This window comes from Nycticebus coucang, chromosome 13 (genome assembly GCF_027406575.1).
Source record: "Nycticebus coucang isolate mNycCou1 chromosome 13, mNycCou1.pri, whole genome shotgun sequence".
Taxonomy (NCBI): Eukaryota; Metazoa; Chordata; class Mammalia; order Primates; family Lorisidae; genus Nycticebus; species Nycticebus coucang.
In genome coordinates this window covers 63,432,697-63,452,559 of record NC_069792.1, presented here as the reverse complement: position 1 = coordinate 63,452,559, position 19,863 = coordinate 63,432,697, and the positions used below count along the sequence as shown (strand labels likewise).

Here is a 19,863-nt window from a genome sequence, read left to right as displayed (position 1 = left end):
CGCTCCTGCGGCCGACGCGCGTGGCGGCGCTGCCCGCTGGGACTCGTAGTGTGGTCAGGGTAGGAGAAAGGAGGAGCCACCCCTGGCTCTTTCCTTGCACGTTTCGGAAACCGAGCCTGAGGGGATCACGCCGGTCCACTCGCGCTCGGCCTTCCCCGAGGCGGCTGCTAGTGTAGCCAAGAGGCCAGCGGCGGGAAGGGGGTCCCGGGGGCTACGCACGTGGGTGGTGGTTAGCGCGGAGGAACCCGGAAGCCCCGCGCACCGCCCACCCCCGCTGACGGGTTAACGCTCCTCCGGGTGGAGGTGGGAGCGGGGTGTGTGGGAGTGGCGGTCCCAGACAGCTCCTCGGAGGGCAGCCCGCGAGCCGGTCCTCCCCTCCCCCACGGGGCCTACGCAGTGCGGGCCCCGCCCCCGACGCGGTGCGTGCGTAGAAGCCCCGCCCTTGAGGCCCAGCCCCACCCCCCACACCCACGGCAGCCGCCGCCGCCACCTCTCCCTTCCTCTCAGCTCTTTCCTCCTCCTGTTTTCTCTTCCCTCCTCCCCCTCGCCTCCTTTTCTCCTCCTCCTCCGGCGCTGACGCTCGCGTAGGGCCTTGGCGTCAGACGCGCGGGGGCGGGGCGAGTGCGGCGGGGGGTATAAGTAGAGGGTGCAGGAGGCGGTGCTTCCCCTTCTCCCCGGCGGTTAGTGCTGAGAGTGCGGAGTGTGTGCTCCGGCCTCGGAACACACATTTATTATTAAAAAAATCCAAAAAAAATCTAAAAAAATCTTTTAAAAAACCCAAAAAAAATTTACAAAAAATCCGCGTCTCCCCCGCCGGAGACTTTTATTTTTTTTCTTCGTCTTTTATAAAATAACCCGGTGAAGCAGCCGAGACCGACCCGCCCGCTCGCGGCCCCGCAGCAGCTCCAAGAAGGAACCAAGAGACCGAGGCCTTCCTGCGGCCCGGACCGACACCGCCACCCTTGCTCCCGGCCGGCAGCCAGCGGCGGCGGACCGACCCTGTTCTGCGGCCGTTGAGTAGTTTTCGATTCCGGTTGATTTTTGTCCCTCTGCGCTTGCCCCCCGCTCCCCTCCCCCCGGCTCCGGCCCCCGGCCCCAGCACTCGCTCTCCTCCTCTCACGGAAAGGTCGCGGCCTGTGGCCCTGCGGGCAGCCGTGCCGAAATGAACCCCAGCGCCCCCAGCTACCCCATGGCCTCGCTCTACGTGGGGGACCTACACCCCGACGTGACCGAGGCGATGCTCTACGAGAAGTTCAGCCCGGCCGGGCCCATCCTCTCCATCCGGGTCTGCAGGGACATGATCACCCGCCGCTCCTTGGGCTACGCGTATGTGAACTTCCAGCAGCCGGCAGACGGTGAGGACCGGGCTCCGCGGGCGGGCGGGCGGCCATGAGGCTCGGGCGGCGGCGGGCGGGCTAGGCCGGCGGGCCCGGGGGTGGGGGACAGTAGGGCATGTCACCTCTGGGGCTGGCGGGGAGACGTTCAGGCACTGACGTCCCCGGCCCAGTCTCCAGAGCTGCGTTCCCCGAGCCCGTGGGGACCCACGCAGCCGGCAGCCGCACGCCCGACCACTTCCTTCTTCGCGACCATTTTCTCGGCCTCAGAAGCTCTCAAACTTTAGGGCGATGACGCGCCGGGAGGGTGGGTGAGATTCGGTTCTTTACACTCCCTCCAGGAGCAGCGGGACTTCGAGCCCCCTTCCCGGGTGAGGGTGGAGGCGCGCTCACCACCCCGGTGTGTTGCCGGCGCTCCAGCCTCGGGAGGAAGTGCGAGTCAGTGCTCGAAAAATACCACGTGTTGAACCCTGTAACCTCACAGGCCCGAGGCCTGCGTCTCCGTTGGCCCAATCGCCTGGGGGAGCCACAGGGCCTTAGAATAAAATTAATGTAGTGATGAGTGGTGGTGGTGGTGGTCCTCAAGCTTGTAATTCCACTCTTATAACTTCATCAGTAACTGATGGATCTAGAAATGCAGTTGACCAATGAGACGTGAGTTGGGGTTTTTCCCGGAGATCAAGCACTTCACTTCCTTTAACAGCAGGGAGGGAGGAGTGGATGTGGAAGAGAACTACTCTGATGGCCAGTTTTCTTAGGGAACTTAGATCACTTTTTAATCAGTTAGACCTTAGTTTCACAATAAGCAGTTTGTTCAGTATGTTTTTTTCTAAGCTTGTGAAATAGTTTCTGTGGATGAGGGGGCTTCTTAAAAACATTTACCAGTTTTGGCTGTAAAATGTTACTTGTTAGTGTAATCTTAACTAGATCGTTATCTGTAGCAGTCAAGTAGTTTCTCATTTTTACAAAGTTGTCCAGAAGATCCGTAAATCTTGGAATAATTGAGTACAAACTGACCAAGATTAAATTGAACTTGAAATCTATTGGGGGGATGCAGCTAACCTGCTCTGTAGCCTGATAAGTTGATAGGATTTTAGTCTAGTAGCAAAGGCCTGAAGGGTAGAACTTAGGTTAATGATCAGATTTTCACTAGATAGGTTTTGGGTGACTAGAATATTGAGTGACACAGCCAGAAGTTGTAAACAGCAGGGAGGTTTTGCCCTGTAGGCAGTAACTCCAAATATCTTCATAACAGTTCTGAACTCTAGGCAAGATATATCACTGGATATCAGATTAGGGAGGATAACTTTAGGGCAAATAATCACAATCAAGTTGGTAGAGAAAACTAGAATGGATTTTGGAGACCGTAAGATGGTAATTCTTTCTAAACTTAACATTCTTAGATGGAACAGTTTAAAATTTCTTGGAATTTGAAAAGTTGGACTTCACGTTGCCATGGTTACAGTATACTGTATAAGTATTATCAGTGTCTACCAGTAGACCAGCTCTGAAACTGCTCAAAAGATGACATTTTCCTGTCTTTTATTTCTCTTTTATATGTGCAATTTGGCATCTTCACAAATGGTTTCTTAGTGGATTTCTTCCTTTTTTTTTTTTTTAATGTATTGCTACATTGTGGACTTGGGGAATAGCTTCTGAAAGTGACCAGTAGTCAGTTTAGTAGGAAGAGGTGACTCATTGAAAAGAAGCTCAAGCAAAGTCAGCTAAAAAAAAACTAGGGGAGCTGAGTAGGTGTGGTCCGTTGATAATGAACTGGCAGCTGATTATCACTATATTCTAGAAACAAACTTTCATTTATAAAAAGAAGTGGCTGGAAAATTTGTCCTGTCAATAACTTTACAGTTACATTAGCATAGAATTTGTGGACATTGTTTCAGGACTTCAAATAGATTGCCTCCTCTTTAGGGACTAGTCTTTACTTAAGGATATATTTTTCCATTTAGAGCTTTACCTTATATAATAAGTGTTTTTGGTATAATTACACATAATTCAATCCTCCATAGACCCTGAAATTAATTATAGGTGGGTTTTAAAATTTTTAAGCACTATTTAGAATAACTTGATTAAATCAAGTTATCTAGTGACAATTTTGAAGTAAGTCTGTCAGTTAAATACATCAGTGATCTAAGATAAAATTGATTTTGTGTATCAAGAAAGCATTGAAAGTGAATTTTGAGTATTGTGTGTAGATCTGGCATTTTTAATAATTCTAGGGTATCATGCAACTAAGTATACCCAACTTCACATTACTTCTTGAGGGCATGATTCAAATCTTGCTGTAGCCTTTTTTTAACATAATAATAGAAATGGTGCCATTAATCACTGAAATTTCCCCATTAATTCAGAAACTTTTGTTTTTTAAGAAATGGGTAGTTTTTATAAATATTGTTCATTAATATGTAATGAAATGTCCAGTTTAAACAAATAGGAAGATATTAGAATGCTTAAGTCAGTGAACTATACTTTAAGTCTATAATTGCCTGAAATTTTTTATTTGCTTATTTAAATGAATGATATATGAAAGAAACATGGTTTTATGTTTTACTAAGAATAAAAAGGTACTTTTTAAATATAATGGCAATTAAAGGAAGAGATTTTTTTCGGAAATTTTATTTTATTAGCAGTATGTCATCCTTTCACATATAGGAAATTTGGAGCTTCTGATATTTGTCTTTACTTTTTGTTACACAATTTTAATATAACAGTGTTTAATTGAAAGGTCCAGCCGTGTTGAAGTTCAAAGAAAGATTCAGCTGTCAGACCCATGTGCCAATGTATTCCCCCCATCATACTTTATATAATCATAAGTAGCTAGTAAGAATTTTGAAGTAATACTCTGAAAATGTCTTTCCTGCAGCGGAGCGTGCTTTGGACACCATGAATTTTGATGTTATTAAGGGCAAGCCAGTTCGCATCATGTGGTCTCAGCGTGATCCATCACTTCGCAAAAGTGGAGTAGGCAACATATTCATTAAAAATTTGGACAAATCCATCGATAATAAAGCACTGTATGATACATTTTCTGCTTTTGGTAACATCCTTTCATGTAAGGTAAGCAAACATGTGACAGGTAAACATTTACAGTGTTTAGGTACTTCAGTGCTGTGCTTTTAATGGATAGCCTTATTTCACAAATACCCAGATGAAGTGGCTAACATTATTTCTGAACACTGGAAAAATGTTAAGTCAATAGCAAATATGTAATAAAGATGGGTATGTTTTTCCTAGGTGGTTTGTGATGAAAATGGTTCCAAGGGCTATGGATTTGTACACTTTGAGACACAGGAAGCAGCTGAAAGAGCTATTGAAAAAATGAATGGGATGCTTCTAAATGATCGAAAAGTGTGAGTATGACTATTTAGTTAATTGTATTTCAGATTTGTTTTTAATAGTTCCAAATTCTTCATTTTAAAAGTTAACATATTTGTACTCTTAATGAATGTTAAAGGGATAATTTAGTACATTTTGATTTTATAATTGAGTTTTTTCCATATTTAATATAACATAAAATAACAGTGGATTTAATAAAGTTGCATAAGGTAGGTAAAAAGGGATGTAAAGCTTTGTCAAAATAAGTGCATTGTTGAAAAGTCAGGAATCTAGGGCGGCGCCTGTGGCTCAGTGAGTAGGGCGCCGGCCCCATATACCGAGGGTGGCGGGTTCAAACCCAGCCCCGGCCAAACTGCAACCAAAAAATAGCCAGGCGTTGTGGCGGGCGCCTGTAGTCCCAGCTGCTCGGGAAGCTGAGGCAAGAGAATCGCGTAAGCCCAAGACTTAGAGGTTGCTGTGAGCCGTGTGACGCCTCGGCACTCTACCAAGGGCAGTACAGTGAGACTCTGTCTCTACAAAAAAATGAAAAAAAAAAAAAAGAAAAGTCAGGAATCTAGTCAAACAGTGTAATTCCTATCATACTAATTAAATCAGCTTATTTTGTAGTTGAGGAAACTGAGGCTAAAATAATTTGCTTTTAGAATAATACAGACTGGTATGACAGACTGATAGCTGATACATGCCTGATGGCCTGAATTCACAGCCCACTCTTTATATGTGGCCATACCGCTAATACTGTTGCGTTTATTGACGGGTAGCATAAAAATGAAACAGCGTTAAATCTTTTCATAGTTACTGTGTCCTGAAATAATGCGTGATTTTTCTTGAAGCATACTTGCTTTTAAAAGTTAAAAACTATTAAAACCAATGGCACTGATAAAACCTATTCTAAAACCTACTTTACAAGGCTATTTCTGCTATAGTTTTAAGATGCAGATTTTATTTTTTTTAAGATGCAGATTTTATGAGTTGTTAAAAGAAATGACAAATCTTAAACTTTTTGTCCTTGATGTCAAGTGGATTTCACTTGATTATATGGGAAAATTCAGCTGTAATGTCAAATTATAAATGATGTGTGTTTTTGTTGCTGTGTAAGCTGCATTGTGACACACAAGTTGGATTTTGGTTTTAAGACAAAGCACAGCAGTCTTTTAGGTGGTTGATCCATAAATGACTGCATCAGATGGTATAGTGTATATCAATTTTGTGATTAAGGAAAGACATTGTAATACGCAACTCCTGAATAATGAACCTTGGTATCGACCAAGGCTAATTTTTAAAAGAGAAATATTTACCATCATTGGTACTCGAAAATGCTTGTCAGTAGCGCTTTAGGAAAAAAAGAATGCCAACGTTGATGGGATTTAGAAGTGATTATTTTCTGAGTATAAAAATGATGTGACTTTGTCAGTAAATGGTTTGACTATATGTATAAAAGCATTTATATTCCTTTTGAACTCCGAACTATTTAAGGGCACCTGAGAGTTCAAGGCTGTTGTGCAATGTTATCGTGCCTGTGAATAGGTGCTACACTCCAGCCTGAGCAAAATAAATTCTGTCTTTAAAAAAAAAAACAGAAATTACAGCAATATTTACAAAGTGGAAAGTTGTGATGTCCACAATCAAATATACTTTCCTTGAGAACTGTGGTGTGGAGCAACCCCACCGTGTATTACAACAAGATGAGACAATAAAACCATTAATTTATTCTTGAACAGATAGAGAATTTATGCTAATCCAGATATTTGGTGGGATTATGGGAGGTGGTTTTTCCTTTTACTTTGATGAATATTACAGTGTTCTATGATACATTTATTACTTTTATGTTAAGGGAAAATTAAGTTTTTAAAATTTTTTTGAAAATGGTACTGTTTACCAGGCTGTTTATGTTAAGAGTACTGGATTGGGAAGGTTAAATTTTTATTTTAGGGGTTGGCAAAGAAAGTGCAGGACCAGAGCAACAATGAAAGTTTTTCTTTAGATCTTTTCACTGGTGTGGTTTATACACTTCCATTTATTTGTATTGATAGAAGTGATACCTTTCACCTTGGGTTAGCTAGACAGCAGAGAGAAGCATTCCCTTTTCGTGCTTGTAGACAAGGTTTATTTTTCGTATATTTCGTTTTGTATCTCTACCTACAGCCCTATTTCTATTTTGTAGTGTGCTTTTTATTAGATTCTGAAAAATCTCACTAACAATTACAGAATCAACCATCAGGCTTAATTAATCTGAATTTATAAAATAGAATCTAATGTTATAGTCCTTACATATTTTATTAGATTTGTTGGACGATTTAAGTCTCGTAAAGAAAGAGAAGCAGAACTCGGAGCTAGGGCAAAAGAGTTCACCAATGTTTACATCAAGAATTTTGGAGAAGACATGGATGATGAGCGCCTTAAGGATCTCTTTGGCAAGTTTGGTAATGTGTCTGAATTAAATTTTTACACTCAAAGTTCTGAGTAATTGCTCAACATTACTTTTGGCTAATTCTTTACACTAAAAAAAAAATGAGATGAGGCTTACATGGTACTTAAAAATATTTGTAGTTACTTGAATTAAGCTACATAGTAGCATATAAATAGAAATCTATACAGATCATGATTTTTATTAGTTTTTTTGTTTGCCTAATCCCTGGTATGCAGCTAATACGCAGTTTAGGTTAAAGGTTAATGGTGTTGGATTAGGACAGTAATGACTGAGTAATTAGAACATATTTTTAAAGGGTTTTGCTACATTTAAGTGTAAGCATTACACACTTAGAGACCCCAGTCTCGTCAGGTATGTATTTGACACAGCCATCTTACCTAGAACACAGTTTCTAGTTACAGGACAGTATAGCTACCCACTAGTTTACTGACATTTGAATAATTTAAAACAGTAACTTCCAAGATGAAGACAAATCAATATTTTGCAGTGGTACCTCCTTGGGATAACCTTCTGGATTTGTAGGATCTTAAATAATTTTTCCTTGCATTTCAGAGTAATTTCATAAAACTTAAAACTAATGAAATATAAACTAGCCTTACTTTAGGTAGGTGTATCAGATCAGAAAATGTATATTGTAGGTCATTTGCTTGACCCTACCCTTTGTTTTCCTTTTGTTGAACCTAGAGGTAGCTTTTTTTTTTTTTTTTTAAGTACGTCAGATAATAAAGAATTAGAAAATATAGTACTTTATTCCCAGGCTGATATGCCATGTTGAAATCTCTTTGAACAAGTTGGGTTATTTATTTATCCCAAATAAATAATCCTATGGGAGTTGGCCATCAGTATGTACATGTCATTTTTTCATGACTTGTTTTGCATAGCAGAGATTTGAAGTATGGCCTTAGGACAGGCACATTCAAAGGAAACAGTTCACCTGTGCCTGTACATCTCATAAATTCTCTGTAATCAAATGTGATTTTTAACTTATTCTGCCCCTCTTGCCTTAGATACCACCCCCTTCAGTTAAGTTTCTCTTACACTTGAGGGATATAGAGGAAAATACGTCTTCAGTAGTAACATGCCTCTTCCTATAGCGTGATTTAGCTATGTCTTGCCAAAGGGTCCAACCGTATATTATTCCTCTCCTCCCTGTGAAAAATCAGATGGACCAAGGCTTAAATTCTTGTTTCTTAATTCTCAAAGAAAATCAGATTATTGGGTAAGAAAAAAAATGCAACTGCTTTGTACCAGAAGTGAGAAGAAAACTTTCACAACTGCTCTAAAACATACCTTTAAATGTGAAGGAGGTATCTTTTAGGGAGTAAAAGTATTTACTTCGTTAGTAGTATTCAAGAGCCTAGGACATGGAAAGCTTGGAGAAGGAATCAGTTTCTGGAATCTTAGGATTTTTTTATCTCTTTTTTTTTAATAGCTTTGTTTTTGTACATTGAAATTTGAAACGTAAGATCTAAATGTTACATGGAATATCTTTGAATTATTTAAACTTTTTTTTTTTTTTTTAGGACCTGCCTTAAGTGTGAAAGTAATGACTGATGAAAGTGGAAAATCCAAAGGATTTGGATTTGTAAGCTTCGAAAGGCATGAAGATGCACAGAAAGTAAATCTACTTATTAAATATGTGTTGTTATTTTCAATTGTTTGCATTTGATGCATTAGTTTTGAAAGTATAAATTGGAAACATGTATTATCCCAAAACCTCAGCTTTTGCCATTTATTTTAAAGAAACAAACTTCTGGCTCACTGCCTGTACCACAGTAGTTACGGCACCAGCCATATGCACCGGGGGTGGCAGGTTCCAACCCAGCCCAGCCCTGCTGAACTACAATGACAGCTGCAACAAAAAAATAGCCGTGCATTGTGGTGGGTGCCTGTAGTCCCAGCTACTTGGGAGGCCGAGACCAGAGAATGGCTTAAGCCCAAGAGTTTGAGGTTGCTGTGAGCTGTGATGCCATGGCACTCTACCGAGGGCAACATAATTGACACTCTTATCTCAAAAAAAAACTTCTATATTACAAGTTAATAGTTAAACATTTTGTGATTTTTGTTTTCTTTTCTTTGTAAGGCTGTGGATGAAATGAATGGAAAAGAGCTCAATGGAAAACAAATATATGTTGGTCGAGCTCAGAAAAAAGTGGAACGGCAGACAGAACTTAAGCGCAAATTTGAACAGATGAAGCAAGATAGGATCACCAGATACCAGGTTCATTATTAATTGAACAAGCAAAATAAGATAGGGATAAGGAAACTATTTCAGTTACAGCTAGGTACCTAGAGGGTTTGAGTGGGGAATAGAAGAAACGTGGGATAAAATAGGAGGTTGCATGGGTACTACATGGTTTTCTATTTCTAATACTTCTGTTTTCTTCTTTTTAGGGTGTTAACCTTTATGTGAAAAATCTTGATGATGGCATTGATGATGAACGTCTCCGGAAAGAGTTTTCTCCATTTGGTACAATCACTAGTGCAAAGGTAAAAGCATATGATGCATTGGAAAAGTCTGTGCATATTGATATGTATGTATACAGTTTCACATTTCATATATCCACTAGAGTGTGTTTGCCTACTTTTTAAACAGGCAAATAGCTCTCTTCTAGAAAAACATCAGATTTTTTTTTTTTTTTGTAGAGACAGAGTCACACGGCTCACAGCAACCTCTAACTCTTGGGCTTACGCGATTCTCTTGCCTCAGCCTCCCGAGTAGCTGGGACTACAGGCGCCCGTCACAACGCCCGGCTATTTTTTTGTTGCAGTTTGGCCGGGGCTGGGTTTGAACCCGCCTCCCTCGGCATATGGGGCCGGCGCCCTACTCACTGAGCCACAGGCGCCGCCCAACATCAAATTTTTTTAAGAAATCAAGTTTTTACTTCATTTCTTGCATTCACATTTGAAATATTGGTAGTATGCTTTTGCAGATGATGAGTTCTGAAGTCTTTTCCTGGGGAAGACTGCATTTGATGACCATAGTTAGTAATTAATCCACATGTGATATGTACTGTTCCATACTCTCTTAAATTATTTCATTGGTTAAAGAAGGTGATTTATTAGGGAACTTATTGTAATTCTAATTATGCATTTGCACAATTCATTCTAGTTCATTAAATCCCAACTCTCCTCCCCTACCCTCAGCAGTAAAGGTAAATAAATAAAGATCGTATTTCTTTATACTTGAAATCAAAAGTTAAGAAATAAGACAGGATTTTAGTCTATGTTCTGAAATTTTGTTTTAAACCCTGCTGTAGATCCTTTTGGCTAGTGTCCCTGGTCTAAGAATACCTCTGGGCAAAGTTTTGTACACATGTAATTTTGTTTGGGTGGAGAAAGTGCACAGGAATAGTTTTAACTCACTGATCTAGAATGACCCTGTAGCTGGTTTTGGTAAGCTTTTCCTAACTACTCCAAGGGTGCCTCTATGAGAGTAAGGAAATATTAGGGGCACGGTAAGTGAATACAAGTAAAAATTTAAATGCCATAGTTGCCTTCTGTTTGAACTCATGCCTTTCTAAGAGTACTTGAAGTGTGGTAGAGTTTGTTCCTCAATGTCTTTATCAATATATTTACTGAAAAGTTGTTTAAATTGAATATTGCATCTGTTTTTTTTGTTTTGTTTTGTTTTGTTTTGAGATAGTCTCACTCCATCACCCTTGGTAGAGTGCCGTAGCATCACACAGCTCACAGCAACCTCCAACTCCTGGGCTTAGGCGATTCTCTTGCCTCAGCCTCCTGAGTAGCTAGGACTACAGGTGCCTGCACAATGCCCAGCTATTTTATGTTGTTGTTGCAATTTGGCCGGGGCAGGATTTGAACCCGCCACCCTCTGTACATGGGGCCGGCGCCTTACCCACTGAGCCACAGGCACCACCCTGCATCAGGTTTTTTATTTTAATTTATAAAGCATGCATGTTTTTCAGAGAAGAATCTAATAAAAGTCTTTTTTTTTTTTAAAAAAAGTCCTTTGTGGATTATATCATTCACTGTAGAGGTAAAAAGGTTGGTAAGAATTTATTCTGGAGGAGGCCATTACGTTAATTTAATAATGTTCGCTGAAAAAAAACCATTTACCAAAAAGACAAAAGGGTAAAGAGTGAAAGGTCACCCCTCCATCCCCATTTTTAATTTGCAAAAGAAGCTGTTGCAATTTAAAACATGAAAGCAGAGGAAAGCTGTAGCAGTTTGTAAACCCTTCTGAATTATTTTCCATACTGTTCAAACATCTTTTATATATGTGAAGTATTTTAGAAAATGGAGTCTTGGGTGGCGCCTGTGGCTCAGTGAGCAGGGCGCCGGCCCCATATACCGAGGGTGGCGGGTTCAAACCCAGCCCCGGCCAAACTACAACAAAAAATAGCCGGGTGTTGAGGCGGGCGGCCTGTAGTCCCAGCTCCTTGGGAGGCTGAGGCAGGAGAATCGCTTCAGCCCAGGAGTTGGAGGTTGCTGTGAGCTGCGTGATGCCACGGCACTCTACCGAGGACATTAAAGTGAAACTCTGTCTCTACAAAAAAAGAAAATGGAGTCCTACTACACATGATTTGCCTTTTAGTAGCAGACACATTTACTTCAGACATTTTCTTTTGTTAATGGTCAGATATTCATATAATAGTTGTACCATAATTTATTTTACCATACTTGTATTGATAAACATTTGGGTTGCTTTGCGTATTTCTGCAGTTAGAAAATTGCAAATATTTCTCTATTAAACATTGTTACATCTAAATTTCTAGAATTAAAATGATCAGTTAGTGGTAATGTATTTAAAAATGAGACATCCAAATTGTCTAAAAAGGCTAAACAAATTTGTACTGTTCTTGACAGATTAGTCAATTTAGTGGAAAGTGGTATCTCATCTTTTTTCCTTTTTTTTTTTTTTTAAGAGATAGGTCTTACTGTATTACACAGTCTGATCTCAAACTTCTGCACTCAGTTGATCCTGTCACCCTGACTTCCCTAAGTGCTGGGATTACAGATGTGAGCCCCTGTGCTTGGCCCCTCAAGTGTATTTTTTTGACTTAGTGATAGATATAGTGATGTACTTTCAAGTATTTATTATTTTCACCTCTTCTTTGCATGGTTTTATACTGGCATTTGTCTTCATTGATTTGGGGAGCATTTGTTTTACATTTCACATATTTTCTCATTGTCTTTCACTTGTGACTTGGGGTTTTGTATCATTTTAGAATAATTTTCCCTATAGGTTTTTGCATTTTGTGTTCAGACTCAGACTCTCTGGCACTTAATGATTTTTCTTTTCTTTTTTTTTATTTGAGACAGTCTCACTTTATCACCCTCCTTAGAGTGCTGTGGTGTCACAGCTCACAGCAACCTCCAACTGCTGGGCTAAGGTGATCCTCTTGCCTCAGCCTCCCAAGTAGCTAGGACTACAGGCACCCACCACAATGCCCAGCTATTTTTTTGTTGCAGTTTGGCTGGGGCCGGGTTCGAACCCGCCACCTCGGTATATGGGGCTGGCGCCCTACCCACTGAGCCACAGGCGCCACCCACTTAATGATTTTTTAATGTGATGTGAATGCTAGCTCTAGCTTAATTTTTTTTCCTTTGTCCCAGTGTGCCGTGTACTTAGTAGTCCAAAGTCAACCCTTTTTCTCTATTTTAAAATGTTAACTTTAACATACTCAGTTCTCATAATTGGATAGGTATGTTTCTGGACTCTTTTATAGGCTGTTTGTTAGTTACTGTCCATTAGCATAATGTTTAACTTAGTTTTGTAGATGCTTATGTATATTGCTGGCTAGTGAGGGTTTCTTTGTATCTCTTCATTGTTCATTTAAAAGATTTTTGCTATCCTGACTCGGTGCCTGTAGCTCAGGTGGCTAGGGCGCCAGCCACATAGCACCAGAGATGGCAGGTTGGAAACCAGCCGGGGCCAAAAAAATAGCTGGGTGTTGTGGCAGGTGCCTGTAGTGCCAGCTACTTGGGAGGTTGAGGCAAGAGAATTGCTTGGGCCAAGGAGTTTGAAGTTGCTGTGCGCTATGATGCCACGGCACTCTATCCAGGGCGACAGCTTGAGACTCTGTCTCAAAAAAAAAAAAAAAAAAGACTTGCCATCCGTTTTAGAAGTTTCCTCTGGAATGTTGTCTGTACCATAATATTTATGGCTCCTTTACACTTAAATGTGGACCTTAATTTTAAAATGAATATAGTGTATCCTCAACTGCTTTTATCTCAAAAGAGTAGGAAAACATCTTACGGGCTTGAATTGCTAAAATAATCAAAATTTCATTGGGGATGTTTTTGTTTTGTTTTTTTTAGAGACAGAGTCTCACTTTGTTGCCCTCAGTAGAGTGCTGTGGCATTGGCATCATAGCTCACAGCAACCTCCAACTCCTGGGCTTAGGTGATTCTTTTGCCTCAGCCTCCCAAGGAGCTGGGACTACGGGCGCCTGCCACAATGCCTGGCTATTTTTTTGTTGCAGTTTGGCCGGGGCTGGGTTTGAACCTGCCACTCTCAGTATATGGGGCTGGCGCCCTACTCACTGAGCCACAGGTGCTGCCCAATTGGGGATGCTTTTAATGGGACCAAAAAGCCTATTTATTAGGCCTTAGATACATTTATTTAGGTAATTAAATTTTATCTCATATATCTAAAATTCTGAAAGATTGCTGTTGTGTACCTCTACCCTTTTCCTTTTAGCTCTTAGTTGACTAGGATAATGTGTATGTGTAGTTTGCCCTTAATATATGGGCTTTGAGGAAAAATTATGAGCTCAAGGGGTAGGTACAAGATGATTACAGCATTAACAGGTTAGTTACTTGATGTAATAACTATAATTGACTTTAAATGGTAGTGTTCTTTTCTGTATCTCATTCTACCATTGCATTAACTTTTTTTTTTTCCTTTTAATAGGTTATGATGGAGGGTGGTCGCAGCAAAGGGTTTGGTTTTGTATGTTTCTCCTCCCCAGAAGAAGCCACTAAAGCAGTTACAGAAATGAATGGTAGAATTGTGGCCACCAAGCCATTATATGTAGCTTTAGCACAGCGCAAAGAAGAGCGCCAGGCTCACCTCACTAACCAGTATATGCAGAGAATGGCAAGTGTACGAGCTGTGCCCAATCCTGTAATCAACCCCTACCAGCCAGCACCTCCTTCAGGTTACTTCATGGCAGCTATCCCACAGGTAGGTTTCAGGAAGGAAGAACTTTTATAAAGGTTTTCGTATTAGATCATTTTTAGTGTGTTTTGTATCCTCCCTAAATAATGGAGCCCTAAGATGAAAACATCATTAGGGGAATGTGACTTATGCCTAGGAATGTTTTGAGAACGTATTACTAGTTGGCATTGTTTGTTTCCTTTATTCAGCTAATAAATTTACTTCCTCCTTTTCTGTAGACTCAGAACCGTGCTGCATACTATCCTCCTAGCCAAATTGCTCAACTAAGACCAAGTCCTCGCTGGACTGCTCAGGGTGCCAGACCTCATCGTAAGCCTTTCTTTTCCTCTCTCTTTTAATTAAAAGCTTAGTTGCTTGGGTGGGGGGTGGATAGAAAATATGTATGAGGCAAAATAGCTGTTCAACTGTTCTCAAAATTTATTGTTTGGATATCCATTTTGGGGATTCTAGCATTTTAAAAACAATCAAAACGTTTCACCATTCCTATAGATACGTAATGTCCACACTGGTTTGTTTTCCCTTTAAAAAATGTTGGGAATGGGCGGCGCCTGTGGCTCAGTGAGTAGGGCGCCGGCCCCATATGCCGAGGGTGGCAGGTTCAAACCCAGCCCCGGCCAAACTGCAACCAAAAAATAGCCGGGTGCTGTGGCGGGCGCCTGTAGTCCCAGCTACTCGGGAGGCTGAGGCAAGAGAATCGCTTAAGCCCAAGAGCTGGAGGTTGCTGTGAGCTGTGTGATGCCACGGCACTCTACCAAGGGCCATAAAGTGAGACTCTGACTCCACAAAAAAAAAAAATAAATAAATAAATAAAAAATAAAAAATGTTGGGAATGAATGTAATTTAATTTCATATTAAGTAAAGATTTTTTCCTTAAAAAATTCTTGTTCTTTCTAATGGTGTAGGAACATTTTAAGTCTTGCCATATGGAACAGTGCTGTGTCTCAGGAGCACTTGAAATTTTTATCATGTTTCAGATACTTGTAAATACTTGTATGGATTAATGTTTTTATTTACTAATGGCTCTGATCTGATAAGACTAAGAAAATGGCAAGTAGGTTTATATTTGTTCACTTCCAGCCTTTTTTGTAAACCTCAGCTCTGAAAAAGTAGCATGAATACTTTGACTCAGTAAATACGTCTGTATCTTTAAATACAGCATTCCAAAATATGCCCGGTGCTATCCGCCCAGCCGCTCCCAGACCACCATTTAGTACTATGAGACCAGCTTCTTCACAGGTTCCACGAGTCATGTCAACACAGCGTGTTGGTGAGTTTAACTCTTTCTGTAAAAATTGATCTCCAATTTGAAGTAGCAAGGTAAAAATTTAAAACTTTTTATTTTTTAGCTAACACATCAACACAGACAATGGGTCCACGTCCTGCAGCTGCTGCTGCTGCAGCTACTCCTGCTGTTCGCACCGTTCCACAGTACAAATACGCTGCCGGAGTCCGCAATCCTCAGCAACATCTTAATGCACAGCCACAAGTTACCATGCAACAGGTGTGGATTTACTGATGATTCTTTACAAAAACGACAGTCTTCAACTGAAATTAAAGATTTGTGGCAACTGCATACTATGAAAGCTTAAGCTATCTGGAACACTTTGTGAATTGAAGATAGTATGTAAAAATTTCTTGTGTCTCACAGACATTAGACAAACAACCAGCAGTACCCATCCTGAATTACTTAGGTGGATTTTTTGTTTGTTTTGTTTTGTTTTTTGTTTTTGGAGACAATCTCACTATGTTGTCCTCGGTAGAGTGCTGTGGTGTCACAGCTCACAGCGACCTCCAGCTCTTGGGCTTAAGTGATTCTCTTGCCTTAGCCTCCCAAGTAGCTGGGACTACAGTGCCCACCACAATACCCAGCTACTTTTTACTTGTAGTTGTCATAGTTGTTCAGCAGGCCTGGGCTGGATTCAAACCCGCTAGCTCCCGTGTATGTGGCTGGCGCCCAAGCCACTGAGCTACAGGTGTCAAGCCTACTTAGGTAGTTGTGGGAAAGAAATGATGAAGGAAAGTTAGTTTAACTGGGAGATTGGGAGTATTTGCTCACCCTGGGACCGAAGCATGATTGCAAAGAATTATGGTATAATAAGAAAATGAAATTAGATCAAAAGTGATTGTACCTTATTGAGCATTTAGGTGTTAATAGCTACCTTAGCTTGTATTTCTAAATTACTAAGCTTCTCTTAATCCCAGGGAAATGATAATCTTTATCACTTCAGTGGTTGTCCATTGATGACTGTTTGTATTTGCCTTTCTATACTTGAAACTTACAAGTTGTCCTATTTTATATGTAGCCTGCTGTTCATGTACAAGGTCAGGAACCTTTGACTGCTTCCATGTTGGCATCTGCCCCCCCTCAAGAGCAAAAGCAAATGTTGGGTAAGTACCTTTCTCCCTTGTGTAGTTATAAAGAAATTAGAAAATTTAACTTAGACACACTTTGCACCTAAAAATGACAGGGCAGTGGAATTTATCTGAATTGGCATGATTATGATGGCACGTTTGGTCTGCCAGACTTAATTAAAACACTCGAAGGCCAATGAGGAAGTATGTTAGTAATGAATGGAAAGGATTTGGGAGCATTACTTACCATGGAGGCTATTCCACGTTTGGGAGAAGAAATTTGAACCAAATAGACAACTTTGAACTTTGCTTGAGCATAGATTTAACAACCTAATGGTAGCAGCTTAATTGTCAAATTAATAGTGCCAAGAACTAATTGCATTGTGGGAAATCTTACTCTGTTCTTCCCTTGAACAACGTAAGAAAATTGTGGCTTACGGGTTAGTATATGCAATACATACCTGAGTTTAATATGGGTGCCATTATTTTTTGATTTAAGGAGTTTTTGAATGTTTTTGTTCCTAGGTGAGCGGCTATTTCCTCTTATTCAAGCCATGCACCCTACTCTTGCTGGTAAAATCACTGGCATGTTGTTGGAGATTGATAACTCAGAACTTCTTCATATGCTTGAATCTCCAGAGTCTCTCCGTTCTAAGGTGATTTAAATTTATCATTTACCTATTATCTCTAATACTGTGTATTCCGAGGCTGTTTATAGGAACTTAATTCTATAGAACATTTACGTAGTGGCTTATACATGCCATGTACAGTATGGCTTTATAAATATTGCAAACCTGTATAGTAACATGGCACTATTACCCTATTCTATGGATAAGGAAACTGAAATAGGTGAATAATTATTGCTCAGTGCTTTTTATATCTAGTAAGTAGGAGAACTGGATTCAGATCCAGTTAGTACTGGTACTTGCCTCCTCTTTTTAGTTTTTGTCAGGGAGAGGAATGTGAGGGGACTTCACAATTCTAGAACAGTGGTATAATAGGCTCGAAGGGGCATAAATGCAGTTGAAATGTTTTGGGATTTGATTTTTTTTTAATTATGGTTCTTTCTACTTTGATCTGAGGAAAGGAGTTCATCAAAATTTGTGTATCAATTTTTGAAACTCTTATTTCCAGTTACTGCTTTTCTGAGCCAACTTTTTCTTTCTTTTTATAGGTTGATGAAGCAGTAGCTGTACTACAAGCCCACCAAGCTAAAGAGGCTGCCCAGAAAGCAGTTAACAGTGCCACTGGTGTTCCAACTGTTTAAAGTGAGTTTTTTCCTCTGGTTTATTATTCTGGGCTTCTTCATCTTTTATAACACTTTGTTGAGCATATTTTGAAATGTAAATAGCAAAGATTCATTTTTTAGTTAATTTAAATGTTTTGTTAATTTTTGAAGAGAAGTAAAAATAGAGGAATTAAAGAAAATTTTGTCTGTTACCCTGGTGTTAACTTCTTTGTTCTAAAATCCAAGACTTTTGTTGGATAGATTTTGTATAGTAATTTGTATTAAACAGCCTGTAACAGGACCTGGCTTTTGTAGTTAACATCTTTCCTTACTGGGTGGTGGCTACACCAGTTGTCCTTGGGCCTTTACTGTTACCTTTCATTACTCTAAAGAAACGGTAATGCATAGTTGTGTTCATCTAGGATCAGGACCAGCAATAGGTAAAACCTTTCAGGGCCAGAGAGGAAACATTATGGGCTCTGTAGGCCATGCCATCTGTGTTGGAATTACTCGGACGGTATGCAAGCAAACGGGTATGGCTGTGTTGTGATAAAGCTTTTGGCCAAAGGCTTTAATTTGATACTGACAAGTGCCAGTATTGGTTGTCTTAAATTTTTTTTTCTTACATTTACAGATTGATCAGGGACCACGAAAAGAAACTTGTGCTTCACCGAAGAAAAATATCTAAACATCGAAAAACTTAAATATTATGGAAAAAAAACATTGCAAAATATAAAATAAATAAAAAAAGGAAAGGAAACTTTGAACCTTATGTACCGAGCAAATGCCAGGTCTAGCAGATAAAATGCTAGTCCTAGATTACTTATTGATTTAAAAACAACAAAAAAAAAAACACAAAAAAAATAGTAAAATATAAAAACAAATTAATGTTTTATAGACCCTGGGAAAAAGAATTTTCAGCAAAGTACAAAAATTTAAAGCATTCCTTTCTTTAATTTTGTAATTCTTTACTGTGGAATAGCTCAGAATGTCAGTTCTGTTTTAAGTAACAGAATTGATAACTGAGCAAGGAAACGTAATTTGGATTATAAAATTCTTGCTTTAATAAAAATTCCTTAAACAGTGTACAGTTTTGCTTCTTCTAATTTAAGTTCTTTTTGTAATTGGCATACATAGATAGTATATTTGTAGTGCTGAGCTGAAAGTAGCTGACCTTAGTCCTTCATGAAAAAGGATTCATAAAAGTCAAGGGTGTTTTGGTTTTCTTATAATGCACTTTGTAGATTTATATTTCCATAGTTAATTCTTTTAATTTTTATTTATGTTTGAGACAGTCTCACTTTGTCACTCTTAGTAGAGTGTGTTGGCGTCACAGCTCACAGCAATATCAGACTCTTGGGCTTCAGCTATTAACTCTTACCTAGGCCTCCCAAGTAGCTGGGACTACATGTGCCTGCCACAATACCTGGCTATCTTTAGAGACGGTCTTGCTCTAGCTCAGGCGATCTGCCTGCCTCAATTTTATTATTGCTATTTTTTTTTTTTTAGTTTTTGAGACAGTCTCACTTTGTTGCCCTCAGTAGGGTGCTATGGTGTCATAGCTCACAACTTCAAACTCCTAGGCCCAAGTTATAATCTTGCCTCAGTCTCCCAAGTAGCTGGGACTACAAGTACTGACTACAATGCCAGCCTCTTTTAGAGATGGGGTCTTGTTCTGGAACTCCTGAGCTGCAGCAATCCATCTGCCTCGGCCTCCTAGAGTGCTAGGATTACAAGCGTGAGCCACTGTGCCTGGTTCTCCATAGTAATTCTTGAACCAATCTGTATTCGTTAAGTGACCATAATATTGTAGAACCATCAATTTTTTTTTTTTTTTTTTTGAGATACTCGCTCTCTTCAGGCTGGAGTACAGCTCCACCGTCAGCTCTCTGCAGCCTCAAAAACTCCATTCTTAAGCCTCCCAAGTATAGTAAGTAGCTTAGGACAACATGTGCGGGATACCATACCTAACTAGTTTTTCTTGCTTTGTTGCAGGGTCTTAGTGTGTTGCCAGGCTCATCTT

General features: G+C 40.1%; 1 protein-coding gene across 3 annotated transcripts; it reads left to right on the top strand.

The window, feature by feature from the left end:
* The first annotated feature begins 274 nt into the window (after positions 1 to 274).
* On the top strand, positions 275 to 18,926 carry PABPC1 (poly(A) binding protein cytoplasmic 1). Of its 3 annotated transcripts, none has more exons than XM_053558945.1 (15): positions 275 to 1,355; positions 4,213 to 4,406; positions 4,584 to 4,699; positions 6,966 to 7,096; positions 8,637 to 8,731; positions 9,197 to 9,334; positions 9,508 to 9,603; positions 13,994 to 14,266; positions 14,479 to 14,569; positions 15,417 to 15,527; positions 15,607 to 15,761; positions 16,564 to 16,648; positions 17,138 to 17,268; positions 17,787 to 17,880; positions 18,475 to 18,926. In XM_053558945.1, exons 1-14 carry the CDS (start codon positions 1,163 to 1,165, stop codon positions 17,877 to 17,879), a joined length of 1,902 nt encoding a protein of 633 aa, XP_053414920.1. In that variant the 5' UTR covers positions 275 to 1,162; the 3' UTR covers position 17,880; positions 18,475 to 18,926. The 3 variants fall into 3 exon arrangements, with proteins under 3 accessions (XP_053414920.1, XP_053414918.1, XP_053414919.1); XM_053558943.1 differs by having other exon boundaries at positions 6,966 to 7,105; XM_053558944.1 differs by lacking the exon at positions 18,475 to 18,926 and having other exon boundaries at positions 6,966 to 7,105; positions 17,787 to 17,946.
* Positions 18,927 to 19,863: the final 937 nt, after the last annotated feature.